General features: G+C 39.6%; 1 protein-coding gene across 2 annotated transcripts in view; it reads left to right on the top strand.

The window, feature by feature from the left end:
* BTBD8 (BTB domain containing 8) overlaps window positions 1-26,642 on the top strand; it is a 106,134-nt gene that overhangs the window by 1,745 nt on the left and 77,747 nt on the right. Inside the window, exons 2-4 of one of the 2 annotated variants that reach the window (XM_031002878.3) lie at window positions 6,691-6,888; window positions 20,449-20,645; window positions 25,845-25,962. In XM_031002878.3, coding sequence (XP_030858738.3) covers window positions 6,691-6,888; window positions 20,449-20,645; window positions 25,845-25,962 — 513 coding nt within the window. Of the gene's footprint in view, window positions 1-6,690; window positions 6,889-20,448; window positions 20,646-25,844; window positions 25,963-26,642 lie in introns of those variants that run through there. The other variant, XM_055352179.2, reaches the window with a different exon arrangement.

Genomic DNA, 26,642 nt, shown 5'->3' with positions numbered 1-26,642 from the left:
CAGGGAGGGACTGATGAAAAAGATGGAAAAAATAATACTAAAGTTGTTAACGTTTCTAGGGTAACACATCTAATTTATATGAAGAAAATGAGGTTAAAGTATTGCTAGTGAACAATTTATCCTTATCTTAGTTACAACTGAGGGTAGGACTCAGAACTCTCAAATTCTTATTATAAACAAAGAAAAATAGATGTAGCAAGGTTTTTTTAAAAACAAAACAAAACAAAATGCTCACCCAACCACCTTAAATGCTATACTAAATTAATTTTCTCCAAGCATAGCAATGTCATTTATTTATTCTACAAATACTAATGAAGTATCTAGCACCGACCACGTACCTAGCCCGGTACTAGGTCTTAAGTTATAAAGGTTAATAAAACATTGCTTTGTTGTTTGTCCTTACACTCTAGTGAGAGAGGAAATGGCTAAATAAAAGTGATAGTTGTGGTGGGGTGAGTTGGGAAGACTTTATAGGGTGACACTTGAGTGAGCTCTTAGGGATTGGTTAAGAATTGATTAGGTAAAGATTGGGAAGGGAGAGGTAGAGGATATCTAAACAAGGAGAATAACTTTTATGGAAGCACAGAAATTTGAAAGAGCTTGATTGATTTTGAGAAAGCAAGTCGTATTAGACTCTGCCAAATAGTAAGGAACAGAGACACTCCTAGGTTACCTGACGTGACAAGATATGTAGAGAAGTGAGGAAAAGTGGGAGACAGTTTTAGCTGTCAAAAAGCCAGCTCCAATGTAGAACTGGAAAGTTGTTTGGGATATGATAACAGTCATACAATAAGACCACATTGACAAATGGACTGTTATTCAGGGCAGTGGTAAAAAAAAAAAAACCTAATACTTATTGCCATCCTACTATTTGCTATACACTGGGCTTACATGAAATGTTTTACTTACTTCTCTCATGAATCCTGTGAGGTAAGTCTTATTATTCTCATTTAACACAAGAGGAAACGGAATGTTAAAAAAGAAATGATGGTGGCGCCTATAGTCCCAGCTACTTGGGAGGCTGAGGCAGGAGAATTGTTTGAACCAGGGAGGTGGAGATTGCAGTGAGCTGAGATCAAGCCACTGCCCTCCAGTCTGGGCGTCAGAGCAAGACTCTGTCTCAAAAAAAAAAAAAAAAAAAAAAATGTGATGGAGTCAGAATAAGAACCTTGGCAATCTGGCTCCAGAGACTTTCAAATGACTTGCCCAGGGTCACATAACCAGAATATGAACCCAAGCAGTCTGCCTCCTCTAAAGTAAACTGATCTTCCAGTTAACTTTGTACCTTCATCTCCTCTTCTCTTCTTACCCATTTCTTTTTCTACCATAGATTTGCTTAAGAATGCTCTTCAGTGCCATCAGTTGGTTCATGTTTATTATGGAACATCTTTGCTCAAGTTCTCCTGCTTGATTACTGCATTGGCCAGTGGCTAACCTTGGTTTAGCCCATTGTCCATTCAGATGTGATTAGGATGTAGGGGCATGTGGTACAAACCAGGGCCACATATAAGTAATAAATAAATTCGGTAGCTTTATTCGGAAGGAGATTGCATGGCAGGCAATCAAAGTGACAGTAGGTAAGGGTGAATGGGTAGACTAAGACTGGATCACAGGGGCTTTCTTTCTCCAGTGAAATGTTTGTGATGTATCTAGAAGGAGTGGAGAACCATCGGTGTTTTTAAAATAGGAAATTAACACATTTTGAATCTGGAATTTAAGGAAAGGAAAATTGGAAACAAGGAGACCAGCTGGGAGATTTTATAGTCCAGGGATACATAATGGCAGTGGAAATGGAACAATTAATAGGCTTGGTGACTGATGACATGCTGGGGAACAGGGAAAAGGAAGCATTGAAAATGGCTCCAAATCTTAGGACATTTGAAAGGGAAACATGTAGGCTACTACCATACCACCCTGAACAAGCCTGATCTTGCCTGAAAGGGAGGTGTATAATGAATGTCCAGCAAGCTATATCCAGGAAACAACTGGAAATATGTCTGGAGTAGAGGAGGGGAGTTTGACTAGCAGATTGGTAGTATCACTAGCACCTAGTTATCCAAATATGAGAAAGAGCCAAGTTATTCCTTCCCTGCCAATTTTACCAACTCGTGCCAATTTTATTACATAAATATATTTTAATTTTATCCCATCTTTATCACCATTGATCCTCTCCTGGCTTCTTTCATCTGTGCGGTAGTTTTCTCATCTTCGTTCTCATTTTCATCTAACTCCTCTTCTACACAGATTTATATATTTTGAAAAATAAATTTGCCATTGTTTCAAACCATTTGCAGGGCAAACACACCTGATAGCAATAATGTAGGCATACACTTAAAATGACCCTGTATGGTGGATGTACCTGCGTGTGTTGCGAGCTAGGGAATCTGGGAGTCGCCATCCCAGAGATTCGTTCCTTGTCTGTGAGGAACATCTGGGCTCCTGGGCCCATAATGTGGAACACAGGCTGTAAAGGGGATTGAAGCCCTGGGTTAGGGTTGTATGAAGGTTGCCAGGTGGAGGACATTAAAGGAAGGGGGTTAAGTGAAAATGCTGTATAAACTTCCATGCTGTTTGCAAGGGTTTGCAGTTTCCCTGCTCAGTCCACCACCACTGGACTGTAGGTAAGGCGGATATCTTGTCCAGCCTGCCACCACTGGACTCTCTCCCCTGTATGTAAGCCCCTAATAAAAGCCCATATCTTGTTTGCTGGCTCTGGGTCTCTTCAGCCTCTGGAGCCTGGTGCCTTCCCTACTGAGGTTAATAGAGGTTCAGCACACACAATTTTATGACTGCTCTTTCACTGTAGGGTACAGTTAAGCTCTTTGCCTCTTATTCATCTTTATCTCTGCAGCTTCATCTGCCACTTCGCACCCTCTCAGTACTCTGTGCTGACCAACGTATAGTTCCACACTCACACATATCTTTGTAAGGAACGTGGAGCCAGGCACTTACCTTGCCTTAGTTCCCTAACCAGCTCTTACTCAGTCTTTAAAATCCCATTGGGTTTTCATGCCCTCTATGAGGTCTCCTCTTTTGTCTGTCCCTTAACAAAATTTACTTATGCTATTAAATATATCACACACTTTAATTTTCAGACCTGGCTTCCCTGCTATACTAGAAACTCCCTGAGGATAGGTATTATGTTTTAGTCATCTTTATGTTCCCAGTGCTTAGTACATAGTATGTGCTCAATAAATGTTTAGTGCTAACTGGGTTTTATCAGCAGTGTAAATTGCTTTAGATAAGTTATGCTATGGTTTGAATGTTTGTCCTCTCAAAACTCATGTTGAATTTTACAGGCCTGGCTGGGCACGGTGGCTTATGCCTGTAATCCCAGCACTTTGGGAGGCCAAGGCGAGCAGATCACTTGAGGTCAGGAGTTTGAGACCAGCCTGGCCAACATAGTGAAACCCCATCTCTACTAAAAATACAAAAACTAGCCTGGCGTGGTGGTGCACACCTGTACTCCCAGCTACTCAGGAGGCTGAGGCAGGAGAATCGCTTGAACCTAGGAGGTAGAGGTGCACACCTGTACTCCCAGCTACTCAGGAGGCCGAGGCAGGAGAATCGCTTGAACCTAGGAGGTAGAGGTGCACACCTGTACTCCCAGCTACTCAGGAGGCTGAGGCAGGAGAATTGCTTGAACCCAGGAGGTAGAGGTTGCAGTGAGCCAAGATCACGCCACTGCACTCCAGCCTGGGTGACAGAGTGAGACTCTGTCTAAATAATAATAATTTACAGGCTAGGCAGGTGGCTTATTCCTGTAATCCCAGCACTTTGGAAGGCTGAGGGGGATGGATTGCTTGAGCTCAGTGTTGGGGTGATCAGACCCAACACCAGGCCTTTGGGGCTACGAAGTTCGGCGGAGTCAAAGGAATGAGACGACATAAAGTGGGACCAGGGGGCCAATGCTAGTATGGAGGCTGTGAAGGCCCTGAGCTCTGGAAGCCCACGCTGTTTATTGGTGATCAAACAAAAAAGCAGGTAGTGAGGATGTGGGGGTTGAAAGAAAGCGGTGTATCAAGCGCATGATCTACAGCTGTGATGGTTTAGCATTTTCTTTGAAGCATATGGAACATGTTCTGCTACTTGAGATAGTAGGAAACATGTTCTTCTGGTTTAAGATACAATTGATCTATGAGCCTGGGAGTGCTAGAAGCAAGGAGCCAGAGACCACAAGGGGTTTTATGCCCTGAGCCCCGGATTCCATCCAAGCCACGAGGGGTTCAATGCCCTGGGCTTAGATTGTGGTGCGGCAGGGCAGCCTTCCACCCTTTGGCACAGAGCTTGGTGTTCCAAAGGCCACAAGGGGTTTTAGACCCTGGACCGCAGACATGTTCCAAAATGTTTTACATTATGTCAGACCTGCAAGCCCTGCCTCAGCGTTTTTCCCGACACTCAGCTTTTCCCCTACACTCAGGAGTTTGAGACCAGCCAGGGGAACATGGCAAAATCCTGTCTCTACAAAAGATACAAAAATTATCTGGGTGTGGTGATGCATGCCTGTGGTCCCAGCTACTTGGGAGGCTGAGGTGGGAGGATCCCTTGAGCTCGGGAGGTGGTGGTTGCAGTGAGCTGAGATGGTACCACTGCACTCCAGCCTGGGCAACAGGGCAAGACTCTGTCTCAAAAAAAAAAAAGGAAATTTAATTGCCATTGTAGCAGTATTAAGAGGTATGACCCTTAAGAAATGATTAAGCCAAGAGGGCTCCACCCTCATGGGTGCGAGTGGTAGTGTTATAAAAGGATGAGTTTGGCTCCTTCTTGCTCCCTTTTATCCTCTATCCTTGTACATGTGATGACTTAGCAAGAAAGCCCTTGCAGATGCCAGCACCTTGATGTTGGACTTCCCTGCCTCTGGAACTGTGAACCAATAAATGTCTGTTCATTATAAATTACCTATCCTGTGGTATTCTGTTATAGCAGCACAAATGGACTAAGATAGGTGAATACAGTAGTGGGCAAAGATATGAGATGGAAAGAAGCTGGGCCTTGGCATCATTGAGACTGCTCCAGTCTGTCCTTCCTCTGGACTTTACTATTCGATGGGCCAATAAACTCCTTAATGTTTAAGCCAGTCTAAGTCAGATTTTCAGATTTGTAACATAACAAAATATACTTGAAACTGATAAAAGTGGTTCTATCAAATAAAAAGCACTATATTTTCACATTAACAATTTTATACACACTTTTTTTTTTCCATTTAGCAAGTACTCATGAGCATCTGTTAGCAACAAGGTGGGTTCCCTCCTGATGGTTGTATGGCTACCAGCTGCAGTGCTTCCTTATTCACTTGAGGGGTGGGATGAGGGGAAGGAGGGTGGGAGGAAAGAACAAATTGAGTGTTTGTAGAGTTTCTATTTCAATTAAAGTTTGAGAGTCCAACACATTTTTGTGTAACTTTAAAAATTACTTATGAAAATAATTTATTGAAAATATTGACCAAACTAAGATGCATCTATTTGGCCATTATTTTCAAGGTTCTGAAAGCTTTTGTGCTCTGAAGCATTTGTTTTGTCTAGGGTAAAATAGGATCATTTAATAAGCAGATACTGAACTCTTGCTGTATACTGAAGATACAGTTTTTGCCCATGGGGAGTTCATTGTCTAGTGGGGAGAAAGACATGTAAAAATAATAATGATGCAATGACAGAAATGCTATGATAGAGGTATGTACTGAATGTGATGGGATTAGAGGAAGGAGCCATTAACTTGGTCCTGGGGGAGTATGAATGTCATTGGCTGCTTTCCAAGCTTTCACTGTAATGGGTATCTTTATCGGTTACTTGTACCTCCTGTAGTGTACTGGTATTATTGCCAGTTTTATATATCCTGTAATACAGAAGTCCTCTGAGAATGCATACCTTGCTGATGATATTGCTATAGTGATATGAAGTTTTATTTAATATTTAGAGAGTAAAATAGTTACTGCAAAGAGGCAAAAGATTATATTATGACATTTTCTATTATGTTGATTTCTATTCTTCTATCACTCATGTATACATGTAATCAGTGGGCTTTACAAGAACTATATCTGTACGTTAGTAAAGGGATTTGAAAGGATCACGAAGCCATCATTTTAATGATAGATTAGAGCATAATTCTATTTGTGGGAGTGGGAGACTGGAAAAGAGAGTAAGTGTCACATTTTTGACAGCCACACCTGGATTTCAGACTTGTTAATTAACATTAGCCAGAACTAAGTACCAGTTTCTAACCTGAATTTTCTACTGATATGTGTGGTTTGTTGCTGTCATTAACTATTAACTTTTTTTTTTGCTTCAATTTAAGATTTTTAAAAATTGATTATTTTAAATAATTAGTGATCATGTCAACTTTGCATTTTAAAAATAAATCTAAAGAAGATAGTACATCTAAAGGAAAATCAGCATAAGTAGGAGAAAATATTTTTTTATTATCAGAAGGAATTCATAAGAAGATATTTTGAAACAGTAGTCTTACTCTTAGTGAAATTGTCTTTGTTTTCACTATGAATTTTAGAAAATTAGGCTCTAAGCCAATGTTAAACAATGTTTTTTGGAATGAACTGAGAACAAACTCATTTTTGTATTGACTTTATGTTGCCTCTGTATTTTTTAGCTTATGTGTTATTTTAAACCTACTTTATAAAAATATGTATACTTTTTTAGTATCACTAATTAAACTATGATTCCTTTTTATTCCTTATAGGCTTCTAAGGGAAGAATTCCATACAGATGTTACCTTCTCTGTGGGTTGTACTTTGTTCAAAGCACACAAAGCAGTCCTTTTAGCAAGAGTTCCTGACTTCTATTTTCATACTATTGGACAGACATCAAATAGTTTAACAAATCAGGAGCCTATTGCTGTGGAGAATGTTGAAGCTTTAGAATTTAGAACGTTTTTACAGTAAGTGCTTTCTTTATCCATGTAAGTCTAATATGTAATTGCTTATTTTTAACATGTATGTTTTTATTTAATATATTTTCATATGTATTTTGTAACCCGATAAGAAAAATCCATTCACTTAAATTCCAAATTATCTTAGTAATTAGTGTTGACAGAGGCTAAGTGTTAATATTAGTACCAGTAGTACTAATATTAGCTTAGTACTGGTAGTACAATATTAGCTTAGTACTGGTAGAGGCTAAGCATTAACCTAAGACTGATCCTGAGAAAAGGGAAATGGTGTGCTCTCCAGTAATTTAAATGAATTATTCTATTCCAGGGTTTCTCAGTAGTGGCACTACTGGCATTTCAGGTTGTATAATTATTTGTTGTGGGGACAATGCTGTGCATTTTAGGATGTTTAGTTGTGACCGAAATGTCTCCAGACATTGCCAGATGTCCTCTGGAGGTCCTAATTGCCCCCTCTTGAGAACCGTTGCTACGTACTCACTCTGTATTGTTGGTATGTGAAACTTTAAAGTGTGTATATTTATAAAAATATAACGTCATAACTGTTTTTATTCTCATGGCTTATGTCTTAGTCCATTTGGGCTGCTATAACAAAATACCTTAGACTGGGTAATTGGTGAACAATAGAAGTGTATTGATCACAGTTCGGGAGCCTGGGAAGTCCAAGATCAAGGTGCCAGCAGATTCAGTGCCTGGTGAGGGTTATTTCCTTGAAGATAGCGTCTTCTCTGTGCCCTCACATGGCAAAAGAGATAAACAAACTTCCTTGGGTCTTTTTTATAAGAGCACTAATCTCATTCATGAGGATGGAGCCCTCATGACCTAATCATCTCTCAAATGTCCCACCTCTTCATACCACCACATTGGGGATTAAGTTTCATCATATGAATTTTGGGGATGGGGGGACACAAACATTCAGACCATAGTAACTTGTATTTGGTCAAATTGTTTTTAGAGAACAGAACATCAATTTGACTTTTTAGTAATTTTGGGGACTCATGTTTGAACTCAGAATTGTGATCAGCTAAATAATGGGAGAAACTAGTTTAAATTAATCTTCATTCTGTACTTTATTTCTTTCTGTTTCATATTATTTCATTGTATGGCTATTCCATATTTTGTTAATCCATTCGTTGCCATTTAAATTGTTTCTATTAATACTTTTTGGCTATGATGAATAATGCTGCTATAATACGTATATACATATTTTTCTGTGAACCTGTGTTACTTTTCTTGAGTATATACCTAGGAGTGGAATTGCTGGATTATATATATGGTAACTATGTTTAACCTTATGAGGAACTGCTGAACTGTTTTCCAAACTGGCTATAATATTTTACATTCCCACTAGCAATGTACGAGGGCTTCAGTTTCTCCACATCCTCGGCATGTTTGTTGTTATCTTCTGTATTTTTTTATTATTACCCTCCTTGTGGATGTGAACTGGTATCTCATTATAGTTTTCATTTGTATTTCCCTGATGACTAACGATGTTGAGCATATTGTTGTGTGCTTATTTGCCATTTTTATATCTTTGGAGAACTATCTACATCCTTTGCCCATTTTGAAATTGGGCTGTCTTTATATTATTGACTTCTAAGTGTTCTTTATATATTCTGTAATATTAGACTCTTATCACAAATATGATTTATAAATATTTTCTCCCATTCTCTGGGTTGTCTTTTCACTTTCACGATGGTATCATTTATGACACAAAAGTTTTAAATTCTTATGTAGTCAGGCCAGGTGCGATGGCTCACACCTGTGATCCCAGCACTTTAGGAGGCCGAGGTGGGCAGATCACCTGAGATCAGGAGTTTGAGACCAGCCTGGCCAACGTGGTGCAACCCTGTCTCCATTAAAAATACGAAAAAATTAGCCAGGCATGGTGGCGCATGCCTGTAATCCCAGCTACCTGGGAAGCTGAGGCAGGAGAATCACCCGAACCCAGAAGGTGGAGGTTGCAGTGAGCTGAGATTGTGCCACTGCACTCCAGCCTGGATGACGGAGCAAGACTCCATCTCAAAAAAAAAAGTTTTTATTATGTAGTCTAGCTTATGTAATTTTTCTTTTGTCACTGTGCTTTTGGTGTGATGGCTAAGAAACCATTGGCCTAATCTAGGGTCTTGAATATTTACTCATTAATATGGTTTGGATTTGTGTCTCCACCCAAATCTCTTGTCAAATTGTGATCCCCAGTGTTGGAGGAGGGGCCTAGTGGGAGGTGATTGGATCATGGGGGTGGATTTCCCCCTGGCTGTTCTCATGATAGTGAGTTCTCAGGAGATCTGGTTGTTTACAAGTGTGTAGCACCTCCTCCTTGTTCTCTAGAGCTCTTCCTCCTTCTCCGGCCATGTAAGACATGCTGCTTTCTTCTTCGCCTTCTGCCTTGATTGTTAAGTTTCATGAGGCCTCCCCAGCTATGCTTCCATGCCTTCCTGTACAGCCTGGGGAACTGGGAGTCAATTAAACCTCTTTTCATTATAAATTACGCTGTCTCAGGTAGTTCTTGATGGCAGTGTGAGAACGGACTAATACACTCGTGTGTGTGTGTGTATGTGTATGTGTGTGGGTGTGTATATATTTTTTTGAGACAGGGTTTTGCTGTGTTTCGTAGGCTGGTCTCTCTCTTTTTTTTTTTTTTTTGGACGGAGTCTCGCTCTGTCGCCCAGGGTGGAGTGCAGTGGCGCAATCTCGGCTCACTGCAAGCTCCGCCTCCCGGTCGCCATTCTCCTGCCTCAGCCTCCTAGGCTGGTCTCTTAACTCCTGGGCTCAAGTGAGTCTCCCGAGTAGCAGAGATTACAGGCATGTGCCACTATGCCCAGGTTACTCCTATATTTTTTTCTAAGAATTTAATGTTTTTATATTTTTAACTCTTACATTTATAGGTCTTTGATCCATTTTGAGTTAATTGCCATGTATCGCGTAAGGAAGGGATCTAGCTTCATTCTTTTGTAGGCAGATATACAGTTGTCACAGCACCAATTTTTCCTCCTCCTCTCCCTTCTTTTCCTCGGATTGTCTGGACACTCTTACTGAAAATCAGTTGCCCATTGCTGTGGACCGCAATTGTCTCCACCCAAAATTTATATGTTGAAGCCTTAACCCTCAGTGTGATAGTAGGTGGAGACTGGGCCTTTAGGAGTTAGGTTGAAATGAGTTCATGAGGGTGGGGTCTTCATAAGGATTAGTGCCTGTATAAGAAGACTTAGGGCGGGTACAGTGACTCATACCTGTAGTCCCAGCACTTTGGGGGGCTGAGGCAGGTGGATCGCTTGAGTCCAGGGGTTTGAGACCAGCCTGGGCAACATGGCAAAACCCAGTCTTTACCAAAAATACAAAAAATTAGCTGGATGTGGTGGTGTGCAGCTAATAGTCCTGGCTACTCAGAAGGCTGAGGTAGGAGGATCACTTGAGCCCAGAGGCAGAGTAGTGAGCTGAGATCATGCCACAGCACCAGCGTGGGCCTCAGAGTGAGGCTATCTCCAAAAAAAAAAAAAAAGAAGAAAAGAAGAGGCACCAGAGAGCTTGTGTGCATACTTACTCTATCCCTGCCATCCAAGGACACAGTGAGGCAATGGTGTCTGGAAGCCAAGAAGCCCTCACCAGAACCCAACATACTGGCACTTCATCTTGGTCTTCTAGCCTCCGAAAACTGAGAAATACATTTCTGTTGTTTAAGCTGCTCAGTCTATGGTATTTCATTATGGCAGTGTAAGTTAATTCACCCATAAATGTGAGGGTTTATTTCTGGTTTCTCAGTTCTATACCACCGGTTTGTATGTCTGACCTTAATGCCGGTGCCACTTATCTGTTTTGACTTTCATGAGAAGTCAGTTGGATTTTCGGGTTTTTTTGTCCTTATGTACTTTTATATGTCTAAGAAACTTCTGGGATATCTGTCCTTATATCCCAGAAATTTTTTGGATGCCAGTCTTTTAGTTATTTGCTAACATGGTTTTTGCCTATAATCAAAATGACATTTACATTAGTATAGAAAATTATCTTTGGATAATTATATTTTAAGTGTATTTATGTGATTGGCTTATTCATTTTATGCTTTAGCAGTTTCTTTAATGACTTTTTTCTTTATTATTTCTGTTTCATGTGTGAATCTCCTATGGAGAGCATAAATGGAAAATTGCCTAACCTTGGCTACCCGTGTTCATTAAAAGAACTTAATATACTATAATTTAAGCAGATACTTTAAGTACAACTTAGAAAATCATTATCATTTTTCAGTACAGGTTATAGGCTCATCATTGAGTTTGAAATACCAATTTTTTTTTTTTTTTTGAGACAGGAGTCTTGCTCTCATTGCCTAGGTTGGAGTGCAATGTCATGATTTTGGCTCACTGCAACCTTCACCTCCCAGGTTCAAGCAATTCTCCAGCCTCAGCCTCTTGAGTAGCTGGGATTACAGGCATGTGTCACCATGCCCGGCTAATTTTGTATTTTTAGTAGAGGCAGGTTTTCTCCATGTTGGTCAGGTTGGTCTCGAACTCCCGACCTCAGGTGATCTGCCCACCTTGGCCTCCCAAAGTGCTAGGGTTACAGGTGTGAGCCATCGCACCCAGCCGAAATACCAATTTTAAAGTGTATACTTTTTTCTCCTAGTAGGTGATAGAGAGTTGTTGTAAGAACAAGCTTTGTGGTGGAGCCAGTTCTACCACTTCTGTATGAACTTAGACTAATCACTTACCATTAGTTTCCTCATCTGAAAAATGGGCACATTAATAATACTTATAGTGGTGTTGTGAGGGTTAAATGTGATGGTTATAAAGCACTTAGCGCAGTGGCCTGGGCATGTGGTAAGCACTGAATAAGATTGTTTTATAGGTAGTGACTTCAGATATGGCTCAAATGATTGTCAGTGGAAAGTCGAGCTTGCTTTATTATCTCATGATTATTATGTTATTCATAATAGTAGGTGCTATGAAATTATACATTTCTTCAGCTGTTGAATGTATGTTTAAAAGAAGCTCCTTGGCATAGATCAAATTTTTATACATTAGAGAAAGGGAGACATTACATCAATGATACCCTTTATTTGTTATCATTAAAAGTGATTGGAAAAGATTGAATTAGACCCAGTATGGGAGAGCAGAGGAAGCACTGGACTTGGCAGTAAGACAGATCTGCCTTCTTGCTGTGCATTATCTTGTTTTTTTTTTTTTCAGCCTCAGTTTTCTCATTTCAAAGAAAGTAGTTGGAGTAGCTGGCTTTGTGCTTCGTAGCACTTCACAGTGCTCTATTTCAAGCACTTAATCATATTCTGTTTTGTATTAGGTTAGTCGTGTGTGTCTGTGATTATGTAAGCTCCTTGAGATTAGATTGTCTCATTGATGTGCATATCTCCATTGGTGCCTCATGTAGTGTCTTGCATATAGACAGCACTTGTGACGTACCCTTTTTTTGCTTTCAAAGCAGATTGTTTTGACATTTGTCTGTATGAAAAGAAGGCAAAAGGAAGGGAGTACAATGGAAAATACTGACATGAAAATTTCTTCTAGTGAAAATTCCCACAAAATAATTTCTTGAATTTTTGCTTTGTGAAATTCAGTCCTTGTAAGTCTCTTCAGTTCACATCCTTTCTTTTTAAGTAATGGATAAAGATTTTGAAATAGTCTTTTATGTTACTACTTATTGTAGCCCTTTGGTGTGTACTTTGTGCACTTGAGTTAGAGTGTGAAATACAGCCTTTGAAAAGTTGTTTTATGTGCAGTGACTTCAGATATGGCTCAAATGATTGTCAGTGGAAAGTTGTGCTTGCTTTATGACCTCATGATTAAAATTCAGTTCAGGATCATAAAAATCCCTGATTTCCCAAGAAGACTAACCTGGTTATTGTTATGAGAGTGTGTGTGCAAGTGAGAGGTAAAGAAAGGAGGGAGGACCTTTGGATGTTTAGTTTAACATCAAGAGCTGGGAGATACCAGGATAAAATCTCAGTCAGGTAAATACATAAAACAGCACAGAACAAAGGATATCGTTTCCTCTGCAAGCTTTCTCTGGCGGTAGCCATTGTCTCTCCCACATCCCTTATACTACAAGGATTGAAAGTGGTTGGACTAGGTGTCTTCCTTGTTGTATTTTCTTTCTGGTATCTGGGGTCTTGCTGATGGGGTTGGGGGAAAAGACTGCTGCTCCCAGGTTCGCTAATTCCTAGAGATAGTAAATGACTTGCCTGTGAACCAGCCAATCCTAAGTACATGGACCCACCTATATATCCATTTGTATATGCACATTCTCTATCTGGTTCTCATATTCCAGGAGATAACATTCTTTTCCCCAATCTCCCTATAGCCAAGTACCAGACAAGTAGGGATCACTCCCGTAGGCCAGAGCCAGTCAACATTATTCAAAAAATCCAGCCCTGATCCTGTTCAGTTGCTTACCTTGCCTTGCTTATTTCTTCCCTTGAAAACCCCAATAAAGGTTTTTGTCCATGCTTTCCTCTTGCTCCTTCTGACCAACCCTGTTGCTTCCCTGTGTGACCCTGCATGGTGTGCCCCCTCCTCTTGTAAATTATAACTAACAAATTATCTTTTCAGTGGCAATTGTCTCCTGATCTGTTGGCCTCACTATACCTGAATAACACCAAAATTTCTGTACATTTTAAACACTCATGAATGTCCTTGCTTCCTTCCTTCTTACTCGCCTATTGTTGAATCTCATTTTACTAGTCTATACCACAGGACAGTCATCTGCAGACTGCCAGTTCAGTCCTCCTTCCATAAAGATTTTAGCTACTATTGTCAATTTTCCCAAGTATATGTGTTAGTAATTGCAATTGCTATGTAGATGATGTTTCCAGTAACTTGGCCTCTCAGTGCCTTCAATTCCTGTCTTCCAGTAATCTTGTTATCCAATCTACCTCAACTACTCACTGCCATGTCAAATCCTAAATAGTGCTGTTATCAATAACTACAGCCCCCCGTCATCTTGATTCTAAGAATCTTACTCTCTAACTTCTACCTCCTGTCTTTCTAGCTTACTCCCTTTAGGACTTCAACTCTAATAATTCATTAATTGCAGATCCTGGTAGAGTTAATCTTACTAATTTTTTTTTTTTCTGAGACAGAGGCTTGCTCTGTCACCCAGGCTAGAGGGCAGTGGCGTGATCTTGGCTCACTGCAACCTCTGCCTCCAAGGCTTAAGCAATTCTTGTGCCTCAGTCTCACAAGTAGCTGGGATTACAGGCTCCCACCACCATGCCAAACTAATTTTGTGTTTTTAGTAGAAACGGGTTCGCCATGTTGGCCAGGCTGGTCTCGAGCTCCTGACCTCAAGTGATCCAGCTGCCTCAGCCTCCCAAAGTGCTGGGATTACAGGCATGAACCATCAAGCCCAGCCTGGATTTTAATTTTCTTTTATCCTCTTATGTCCTCATTTCCCTCCTTACTCAGCTTAAATGCCTTTCACTATCATTGTATTACTCCCTTTGCATACAGCTTCAACTCTGTTGTTCCCTTTGAATTTGATTTGTGTGTCAAAACCCCAAATCTTACATTCAACTGTGACCTCTCCACTTCTGCATTCACACAGCTGAATGTGGCTGGGAAAACACACAGTCATGCTAACCACCAGTCGGCACTTAGTGCTGTTAGTCATACTACATGCAATCACCTATATTTCCTTTTTTTTTTTTTTAGAGATGATATTTCATTCTGTTGCCTAGGCTGGAGTGTGATGGTGCAATCATAGCTCACTGTAACCTTGAATGCCTGGACTCAAGTGATCCTCCTGAGTAGCTGGGACTACAGGTGCATGCCACCACGCCTGGCTAATTTTTCTATTTTTTATAGAGATGGGGTCTTGCTGTGTTGCCCAGACTAGTCTAGAATTCCTGGGCTTAAGCAGTCCTCCCACCTCAGCCTCACAAAACGCTGAGATTACGGGTATGAGCCATAGCGTGTGGCCAATCACCTATATTTCCCTAGTCCTATTTGAGTTCCCACTTTCTTGGAGCATTATTTTATACTTCCTCTTTCCTGAACCTTCAGCCGTTCCTCTTCATTCTCACTTTTGATGACCTGCTTTCTATTTCACTGAGAAAGTCAAAGCAGTGAGAACTTTTACAAACTTCTTTCATATCTGTTCACATACTTGCATCTGTACCTATATGCTTTATTTTCCTCCCTGTTATTACTGATGAACTGTCAGTGCTTCTAAAATCAAATCCTCTATTTGTCCACCAGATCTCATCCTATTCCTTTTCACCTAGTCAGGGACATTGTTCCAGCAGTTTTCATCTTTCCACAAAAAATTTCTTCTGTCTTAGATCTCCTCATCTAAACATGGTATTTTCTCCCCCACCTAAAAAATGACTCTTTCCTGACCTGCCTTCACTTTCAGCTAATACTCCACCAGCTAATACCCTAATGCTCTGCTCCTTTTCACATCAAAGCTTCTCAAGAATTATCTATCACACTCTTGCCAATTCGTTTCCTCCCATCTACTCTTTTTTTAATGGATATAATTTTCACATACTATAAAATTGACCATTCTAAAGTGTATGAGTCAGTGGTTTTAATATATTCACAATGTTGTGCCACCAACATCACTAATTCCAGAATATCTTCATCATCCCAGAAAGAAGCCCCATAGCCATTAGCAGCCACCCCTATTTCCTCCTTCAGCCAGCCCCTGGTGAACAACCTACTTTCTGTCTTTAAGGATTTGCCTATTCTGGTCATTTCATATAAATGGAATCATACAATATATGGCCTTTTACGTGTGGCTTTCTAAACTCGACATGGTATTTTCACAGTTCATCTATGTTGTGACACGTATCAATACTTTATTCCCTTTATGGCTGTATATTTTATTATATGATAAATCAGGGGTCATAGGATTATCCTCAGGTTTGATGATTTGCTGAGAGGACTCACAGTACTCAGCATATAGTCATACTAAAGGCTATGATTTACTACAGAGAAAGGAAACGGAAAAGCCGCATGGGGCAAAGTTCATGAAAATCAAGGCATAAGTTTCTAAGGGTCTTCTCCCAGTGGGAGCACAGAGGACACGCCTAATTTCCCCAGCAGTGAGTTGTGACAGTGCTTCTGAAATGTTGCCAACAAGGGACACTCATCAGAAGCTCAATGCCCCGGTTTTTTAAATTGGGAATTGGTCACGTAGGCACTCCTGCCCACGTGTACTCGAATTCCAGACTCCCAGGAGGAAAGTCTGTGTTCAGCCTAAACTATTGCTTGTATAAACAGTTTAGACATAGTGAGCCACCTTTACATTTAGAGAATGCTAAGAACAGCGCCCAAATCCATGTTTCCAGATATCAGCCAAGGGCCAAGTTTGTAAATAAATCTTTCAAGGTATAGCAGTCAGGCCTGCTATGTTACCTATTTTCCCCTACATATAGATATACTATATTTTGTTTACCCAGTCATCAGATGATAGGCTTTTGGGTTATTTCGGCTTTTTGGCTATTATGAATAAATCTGCTATGAACATTTATATATAAATTTTTTGTGGGAACATACATTTTCAAGTCTCTTGTATTATATACCTAGGAGTGGAATTACTGGGTCATACAGTAACCTTTTCAGGAACTGACAGACTCTTTTCCAAAATGACTGTACCATTTTACATTACCACTAGCATGTACAAAATTTCCAATTTCTCCATATTCTCAACATGTTATCTGTTTTTTTTTTTAATTATACCTATCCTAGTGGCTGTGAACTGGTATTATTGTTTTCATTTGCATTCCCATGGTAGCTAATCATTTGCATTTCCATGATAGGTAATGATCTTGAGCAATTTTTGTATGCTTATCAGTTATTTTTACATATTCTTTGGAAAACTAATCACATCCTTTGCCCATTTTAAAATTGGGTTCTCTTTAAACTATTATGCTTTTAGAGTTTTCTGTATATACTGGAATACTAGACTCTTATCAGACATGATTTGCAGAAGTTTTCTCTCATTCTCTGGGTTCTCTTTTAGGGTATTCTGGAAATCAAACATCTTTAATTTGTGTGATTTCCACTTTATCTTTTCTTTTGTCGCTGTGCTTTTGGAATCATATCTAAGACACCAAGGTCATGAAGATTTATGCCTATGTTTACTTAAAACAGTTTTGTACTTTTAGCTTTTCCATTTAGGTCTTTGATCTATTCTGAGTTAATTTTTGTATATGGTATGAGGTTAGGGTCTAACTTCATTCTTTTGCATTTGGATGTTCACTTGTCTCAGCACCATTTATGGGGGAGACTGTTCTTTCCCCATTGTGTTATTGTCTGGACACCCTTGTCAAAAATTAGTTGCCCATAAATGTATGTTCTAGACTCAGTTCTATTCCACTGATCTACATGTCCACCATTCTTATGTCAGTACTACACAGTCTTGATTACTGTAGCTTTGTAGGAAGCTTAGAAAATTGAGAAGTGTGAATCCACCAACTTTGTTATTTGCAAGATTGTTTTGGCTGTTCTGGGCCCCTTGTATTTCCATTTGAATTTGAGGATTGGCTTGTCAATTTCTGCAAAAAAAAAAAAAAATCAGCTGGAATTTTAATAGAGATTGCATTTAATCTGTAGATCAATTCAGAAAGTACTACTATCTTAACAATATTAAGCCATCTAATCCGTGAACACGAGATGTGTTTCCATTTATTTAGTTGCTTTCGACATTGTTTTGTAGCTTTCAATGAGTGTCTTATACTTCTTTTGTTAAATATATTCCTGGTATTTTATTTTTTAGAATACGATTGTAAATGGAATTATTTTCTAATTTCATTTTTGGTTGTTCAGTGCTAGTATATAAAAACATAATTAATTTTTGCATGTTGATCTTGTATGCTGCAACCTTGCTAAACTTGTTTAGTAGTGTTTTTGTAGATTTCCAAGGATTTTATCTGTACAAATTTGTCATCTATAAATAAAGATAGCTTTACTTATTTCTTTACCATGTAGATGCCTTTTATTTCTTTTTCTTGCCTAATTGCCCTGGCTAAAACCTTCTATAAAATGTTGACTAGAAGTGGTAAGAACAGACATCCTGGCTGATCTTAGGAAGAAGGCTTTCAGTTACCATTAAAGTATGATGTCAGCTGTGGGTTTTTCATGGATGTCCTTCATCAAGTTGAGGACATTCTCTTTTATTCCTAGTTTGTTGAATGTTTTATCATGACAGCGTGTTGGGCTTTGTCAAATGATTTTTCTGCATTGATTGAAGTGATCATGTGGTTTTATGTACTTTATTTTACTGGTATGGTGTATAACATTAATTTTCTGAATTCCTGAGATACATCTGTTTGTCATGGTGTATAATCCCTTTTATATGCTGCTGGATTCAGTTTAAAATTATTTTGTTGAGGGTTTTTTAATTTACACTAATAAGGAATGTTGGCCTATGTTTTTCTTTCCTTGTGATGCCTTTGTCTGCTTTTGTATTAGTAATACTGGCCTCACAGAATGAGTTGGGAAGTGTCCCTTCCTCTCCTGTGTTTTTGGAAAAATTTGTGAAGGATTGGTGTTAATTATTAAACATTTGGTAGAATCTGCCAGTCAAGCTATCTGGTTCTGTTTTTTTCTTTGAGGGAAGATTTTGATTACTAATTCAATCCCTTTACTTGTTATAGGTGTACTCAGATACTCTGTTTCTTCTTGAGTCAGGTTTGGTAGTTTGTGTCTTTCTTGGAATTGTCCATTTCATCTAGATTATCTACTTTTTTGGCATTATTATTATTATTATTTTTGAGATGGAGCCTCACATTGTCACCCAGGCTGGAGTACAGTGGCATGATCTCGGCTCACTGCAAGCTCTGCCTCCTGGGTTCAAGCGATTCTCCTGACTCAGCCTCCCAAGTAGCTGGGATTACAGGCACCCTGTACCATGCCCAGTTAATTTTTTGTATTTTTAGTAGAGACGGGGTTTCACCATGTTGGTCAGGCTGGTCTTGAACTCCTGACCTCGTGATTCGCTTGCCTCGGCCTCCCAAAGTGCTGGGATTATGGGCGTGAGCCACCGCGCCTGGCTGGCATTATTATTTTTTGTTTTTATTTATTTCCATAGGTTTGTGGGGGAACAGGTGGTGTTTGGTTACATTAATAAGTTCTTTAGTGGTGATTTCTGAGATTTTGGTAGACCCATCACCGGAGCAGTATACGGTGTATCCAATTTGTAGTCTTTTATCCCTCATCCTCCTTCCACCGTTTCCCCCACCAATCCCCATTGTCCATTGTATCATTCTTATGCCTTTGCATCCTCATAGCTTAGCTCCCATTTATGAGTGAGAACATACGATGTTTTCTAATCCTGAGTTACTTCCACATCACAGGGTAGTTCTCTCTGAGGAATATTCTGAGTTGTCATTTTCAGTCTCATATCCCAAGCTCTGAAGGGCACAAGGTGTATGGACACTTGACATTGATGGTTGCTGGACCTTAGCCATTTATGCCCATCCACATGGCTCCAGCCATCTCGGTAAAAGTAATGCCTTCCAAGCAAATCCCCAGAATAATTTTACTGAAGCATGACAAAATTCACATGGAAGAAGACAGCTCCTGAAATATTCATGACAGCTCCCGCAGGCACACTACTCACTGCCCCACCAGGACCCGGGGAACCTCCACCTGCCACGCAGTCCCCCAAGGGGAAACAGAGGCATCGAAGGTTCCAGGGGTGAGGTGGCACTCACTGTGGGTAGCCAGCAGCAGCCACGAATTCCATTTTTTGGCATTATATATTACTTTTTAATATTTAACATTTTTATAGACTCCTTTTCAAACTTTCTGCTGTTTATTTTTTATTTTTATTTACTTATTTTTGAGACAAGGTTTCACTCTGTTGCCCTGACTGGAGTGCAGTGGCATGATCACAGCTCACTGCAACTTGACCTGCAGAGCTTAAATGATCCTCCCACCTCAGCCACCCAAGTAGCTGGGACTACAGGTGCATGCCACCACACTGTGCTAAGTTTTTAAATTTTTTGTAAAGACGAGGTCTCACTATGTTGCCCAGGTTGCTCTTGAACTCCTGAGCTCAAGCAATCCTCCTGCCTTGACCTCCCAAAGTGTTAGGATTACAGGCGTGAGCCATCACACCCGGCTTCTTCTGTTTTATTTTATTTATTATTCTTCTTCTTCTTTTTTGAGATGGAGTCTTGCTCTGTCGCTCAGGCTAGAGTACAGTGGCACAATCTCAGCTCACTGCAACCTCCGCCTCCTGAGATCAAGTGATTCTCATGTCTTAGCCTCCCAAGTAGCTTACAGGCACCCACCACCACGCTCAGCTAATTTTTGTATTTTTTTATTAGAGACAGGGTTTCGCCATGGTGGCCAGGCTGGTCTTGAACTCCTGACCTCAAATGGTCTGCCCACCTCGGCCTCCCAAAGTGCTGGGATTACAGGTGTGAACCACCGTGCCCAGCTGGCTTCTGCTATTTTAGATTGACCTTTCTACAGTTAGTCCAAATTAAGAAGGTATAATATTATATATGAAAGTAGCACACTAAGGAAACTAGCATTCTTTCTTTTTAGGAATCACCAATGTTATTTAATTAATATTTTATATTTTGTCTTTTAGGATTATATATTCGTCAAACAGAAACATAAAAAACTATGAAGAGGAAATTCTTAGGAAAAAGATAATGGAGATTGGGATATCACAAAAGCAACTTGACATCAGTTTTCCCAAGTGTGAAAACTCATCTGATTGTTCTCTTCAGAAGCATGAAATTCCAGAGGATATTAGTGACAGAGATGATGATTTCATTTCCAATGGTGAGGTACTTTTTATGGAGTTGTATTTATAGCCGTGAAAATAATTATATTCTGATACAGTTAGAGAAAAGCATACTTCAAAAATATGCTTTACTGATTTTTTTTTTTAATAAGCATGGAGAACTGAAAACACTAGTATTGTTAACTCCCAGTTTTTCCCAAGTAATTGGAGATAGGGTTATTATGAATAAATCCATACATAACTCACAATTCTCTTTTTAGCCACTATGCCTCTACGTTATTGTCCTTATTATAATCTATACCAATAAAGAAGCTTTGGCAGAGTCAGTTCTGTTTCACATCCTAACAAAAATGGTAGCCTAGTTTTATGCATATTAAATGGTTAAGAAATACATGAATACTATAATACATATGGCATTTTACCATGAAAGAGACCTGACGTTTGCTTGTGAAAGTAGATTTCAGAAGGATTGTGGCTTGTGAGTTATTGCAAATTGATGGAATGAGAAAGTGGATTTCAGAAGGGTTGTAGCTTGTGAGTTATTGCAAATTGATGGAACTCATTTTTTCAAAACAAGTGTTAGAGCGGAATTGATTATATTTGAAAATATTTGTTGGGTTAAAGGATCTTATTACTGGTGTGTAAACCAACAACAATTACTTACGTGATTTATCCTGGTTAGATTCCTGTTATATTACAGTCAACATATCTTAATTATGGTGAATGAATAGACATTCTAGGCCTTGAGGTAGATCATTCATATGCATTAAGGATGGAATGCATTAAAGATGGATGCATATGTAGAGAGAGGTTCTGACAGGAAACCTGAGGTCCCTGGATCAGAGAACAGAACATTTATCATTTGCAGAGCATCTTAGTGCCAGTTCTCAGCTCCTAAACTCCGTGAGGCACTGCAGTGAGGACCTCATGTTACCTAGCCCATGCAGTGGGATTGCACCACAGAAAAGGAACACCAAAATTAGGAAACTTTAAGCTTCCACAGGTTGTTGGCAGATCTTCCCATTCTCCTCTCTAGAGACAGAAAGACCTTTCTTTGGAAGGTAAATCTTTGGGAGGGGAGGAGAAGGTAGTTTCCTTACCCTGTAATATAAGGAAATGACTTCCAGGGGAGGAATGTTTCTCAATTTTTCTGGAGTAATACATATCTCTAGTTTCCAAGGCATGTTTGCTGTTTAATCATCCTTTAACCAAGTTTACTGGTGCTCTGCTCAGACAGGTCAGACCATGCTAAAACATAAAAATATTCATAGAAAAGTGTCTCCCAATAGTTGATTATCTGAAGTCAGATGGGAATTTATAAAACCAGATATAGATGGGTGTGTCTCATAACACATGCAGTAAACTGAGGTATCTGGTAGATATTTAGGCGTGCATGTGTGCAGGTGCATGGCTCAGTTCAGCTGAGTGCAGCTTTCTGCATTAACCTAGTGTTTCTCGTCTGAATTTTGCACCTAAGCAAATGCGAAATTCATGTTATGCTCAAATTGTTCCCTAATACATGAATTGTATTGGATCAAACTCATTTTTTCAAAACAAGTGTTAGAGCAGAATTGATTGTATTTGAAAATATTTTTTGGGTTAAAGGATCTTATTACTGGTGTGTAAAGCAACAACAGTTACTCACCTGATTTATCCTGGTTAGATTCCTGTTATATTACAGTCAACATATCTAATTATGAGTGAATGAATACACATTCTAGGCCTTGAGGTAGATCATTCATATGCTTTATTTAATTTAGTCTCATAAAACCCTAGGAAGTGTTACAGACTGATGTTATCAATAAGACCCAGATAGGACTCTAAGACTCAGAGAGCATAAGAGACTTTTCCGAGGTCACACAGAGCAATTGACAGAGCTGATATTTGAAATCCAGTTTTCTTACTCTAGTCTAGAGCTCTGCTGTGGCTCTATGGCAACCCTTTAAAATGGCCATATAAGTTGTGAGTTTAAGTGAAAAGAGCTTCTGCCTTTCGACTGTTTTCTCCATCACTCCATGGAAAATCCCCACATTCACCAGTAACCTGCCAGTTGCCAGCTTAACAGACATTTTTTTGCCTACATCTTATAAACCTTTTTGCAGCCTTTCATACTGTTAATACTGCCCTCCTTGAAACTTCTGTTTTCTGTGACACCATGCTTTCCTGATTTTCCTTCTTGGCCATTTCTCAGTCTTTTTTACTGATGTATCATTTTTCTACCCCTTAAATAAATGGTATTCTGTAATTTTTTTGAGCTTCATATCCAACCACGGACTAAACATATCTGTTAAAGTCTACCTTATTATTATTATTATTATTTTTGAGAAGGAGTCTCGTTCCGTCACCCAGGCTGGAGTGCCGTGGCACAAATCTTGTCTCATTGCAACCTCTGCCTCCCAGGTTCACGCCATTCTCCTGCCTCAGCCTCCCAAGTAGCTGGAACTACAAGCACCTGCCACCACTCCTGGCTAATTTTTTATATTTTTAGTAGAGACGGTGTTTCACCGTGTTAGCCAGGATGGTCTTGATCTCCTGACCTTGTGATCCGCCCGCCTCGGCTTGCCAGAGTGATGGGATTACAGGCGTGAGCCACTGCGCCCGGCCCCTTATTTTTTTATTTTTAAAATTTTTATTGTTTTTAATGAGATGGGGTCTCACTCTGTCACCCAGGCAGGAGTACAGTGTCATGATCGCAGCTCACTGCAACCTCTACCTCCCAGGCCCAAGTGGTCCTCCCACCTCAGCCTCTCGAGTAGCTGGGCCCAGAGGGCTGACCACCACACCTGGCTAATATTTTGTATTCTTAGTAGAGATGAGGTTTCCCTGCGTTGCCCAGGCTGGTCTTGAACTCCTGAGCTCAGGCAGTCCACCCGCCTCAGCCTCCCAAAGTGCTAGGATTATAGGCATGAGCCACTGTGCCCAGCCAAAATATATCTTAAATATCTCAAATGTAACCTGTCCCAAATTCAACTTGTGGGACTCTGTCACCAGTGACTGATCTTCACCAGAGCTACTGGCCAAAGTTTGTTGACAGGCAAGGTTACAATAAACAGTTGTTAAAAGAAAAACGTTAGATAAAATGAACCTGAGTTTATATGAACAAAGAACAATTCATGAATCATGCAGCACTCAGAACCAGAAGAGGTTCAGAGAACTCTGCTCTACAACTGGCCAGTGAGTATGTATAGACAGAACATGGAAGTAAAGTATAGAAATGGCTTGATTGGTTATAACTAAGTGTTTGCCTTATTTGGACATGGCCAGATCATTTGGCTGCCTGTGATTGGCCAAAGCTCGGCTGCTTATAATTGGCTGAGATCTAGCTATCTATTACCAAAAATAAACACTCCTAAGTTAGGTTAGGTTTTGGTTTGTTTACATACTAAGGTTGCAGTTCCTTAAGTAGGAACTCAAAGTATGGAGGCAGCTTACTTCAAATTTAAGTTAACAGTTTCTGCCTTGGGATTAGTCTCTTGATTGTGAGATTGACCAAAACCTTGGGCATTGATGCCAGTCTCTTGATACCATCATAATGGACTTGTTTGGTCTCAGAGTAGAATTTACTGGTCTCCCTGTCAGGTCAGTTAAATGATTCTTTACATTCTTGCTGTTTTAGTCAAAGTTAAGACCATTTAATGCACGATGGATGGCAGCATACAAATATTTAAGTCTCCTGAGAGGATGTGGTATATCAGGGATGCTACTATCATGACTATCAGGAGGCTAATACCAAAAGGCAAAAGTGTACTCCTGCCAGGCGTGGTGGCTCATGCCTGTAATCCCAGCACTTTAGGAGGCTGAGGCGGGCAGATCACGAGGTCAGGAGATCGAGACCATCCTGGCTAACACGGTGAAACCCCGTCTCTACTAAAAATACAAAAAAAATTAGCCAGGCTTGGTGGCATACACCTGTAGTCCCAGCTACTTGGGAGGCTGGGGCAGGAGAATGGCATGAACCCAGGAGGCGGAGCTTGTGGTGAGCCAAGATTGCGCCACTGCACTCCAGCCTGGGTGACAGAGTAAGACTCTGTCTCAAAAAAAAAAAAAAAGTGTAGTCCTTTATAGGGGCCCCTACAAACCAAACTGATCAAAATTAATCAAATCAAAATTTAGGCAAGATAGATAGTTCAACAATATTTGAGTCAAATTGGTCATAGTCTGTTCAGGGAATGATGGTGATTAAGGACCATAGTTTACTGTAGAATGATCTGATTTCAAAAGGTATCCAAGTTTGTGACCAGCCTGGGCAACATAAGGAGACCCCGTCTCTATAAAACATAAAAGTAGCTGAGCATGGTGGCATACACCTGTAGCCCCAGGTACTTGTGAGGCTAGGGTGGGAGGACTGGATTGCTTGAGCCCAGGATTTTGAAGCTGTAGTAAGCTATGTTCATGCTACTGCACTCCAGCCTGAGTGACAGAGCAAGACTCTGTCTCTAAAAAATAAAATACAGTTTTTTTTAGATAATCCAATATTGTTGTTAGCCTGATAACACAGGTCATAGTAACCTAGAGACCCACAAGAAGAAACATAAAGATTAGAAATTTTTCTAATTTCTAATTAAGAATTAATTAATTCTAATTAAAAATTAGAGAAAGATGCTCATAAAGAGGCTTCATTTTTGGTGTATAATTTTGTGATAATAGTACCTATATTTAAATATGTATATTTAAAAGTATACAGTCATGTGCTGCATAATTTTGGTCAACAATGGACCACATATATGACAAAGGTTTCATAAGATTATGATACCGGATTTTTACTGTACCTTTTCTATGCTTACATACACAACTGCTTACCATTGTGTTACAGTTGCCAACACTATTCATTGCAGTAACATGCGGTACTGGTTTATAGCCTAGGAACAATAGGCTATACCATATAGCCTATGTGTGTAATAGGCTATATCATCTAGGTTTGTGTGAGTACACTCTGTGATGTTCACACAGGAATGAAATCAGCTAACAACATATTTCCCAGAACTGTCATTAAGGGATGCATGACTGTTATTAAGCAATGCATGACTATATCTATATTTACGTGTAAGTGGAAATATATATATTTCAAAGGAGAAAGTCTAGATGATTTAAATTTTTTGTTTTATTTTTAATTTACCACTTACATATTCCAACTAATTGAGATAATTATGTGGGAAACCTCTTGATAATAATAGAAAACAATTTTTGGATGTTTGTAATATTAAACTATTTTTTAGTCTTGTTTTTCTTTTTTAAAGATAATTATGACTTGGAGCCTGCATCTGAATTAGGAGAAGATTTATTGAAGCTTTATGTGAAACCTTGTTGCCCAGATATTGATATTTTTGTTGATGGAAAACGTTTTAAAGCTCACAGGTAAATAGACACGACTGATTTGCTGTCTTGGTTGTGGCTGTAGAGCGTGGAAGGGCAGCTGTCTCTTTCCAGCATGGTGGTTTTCAAGCTCTGGTTTTCACACAGGCCACAGGGGTTCCATGAAGGCCAAAGGGGTTCCACTGTGATTCCTCAGGGGGAGTCCAACAGGGGAAGAGGTTGACCATCAGGCAAGGTTTTCTGCAGGTTTTCACACGTGCACACGTTGGCCTACCCAGACATGTGCATGTATATGTTTCTGCCAGAGCAGATCTCATCTATGTTCTGCATTGGGCATGAACCTAAGATTTTATTAGAAGAAAATGTTCTGTTGCCTAAAATAGATTTGAAAGCCACTGTCATAGAAAATGTAGTTAAATGCAGTTTTTAATTTTATAGGCATTATAGTATTGAGAAGTATTATTTCTACATGAATGACATGTATTTTCTCTGAATGCATTTTGGCTCAGATTCCGTGATTCAAAATAGTTGATACTCATGAATAGCATTGATTAGGAGGTTTAATATTTCAATGTACTTTTTAAAAACCATTGTTCTGCTTCAGAATTGGGTTGCTTAGACATTCCAGGCGTTTAGATTTCAAATTAAAGCCGGTTGCCTGTTTTAGTCAGGCTCTTTGATTGCAAGTAACTAAAATCTGCTTAAAAGCAGAAAAAAATTTA

This window comes from Gorilla gorilla, chromosome 1, assembly GCF_029281585.2.
Source record: "Gorilla gorilla gorilla isolate KB3781 chromosome 1, NHGRI_mGorGor1-v2.1_pri, whole genome shotgun sequence".
In the NCBI taxonomy this organism is placed as follows: Eukaryota; Metazoa; Chordata; class Mammalia; order Primates; family Hominidae; genus Gorilla; species Gorilla gorilla.
This window is presented reverse-complemented; position numbering and strand designations above follow the sequence as displayed.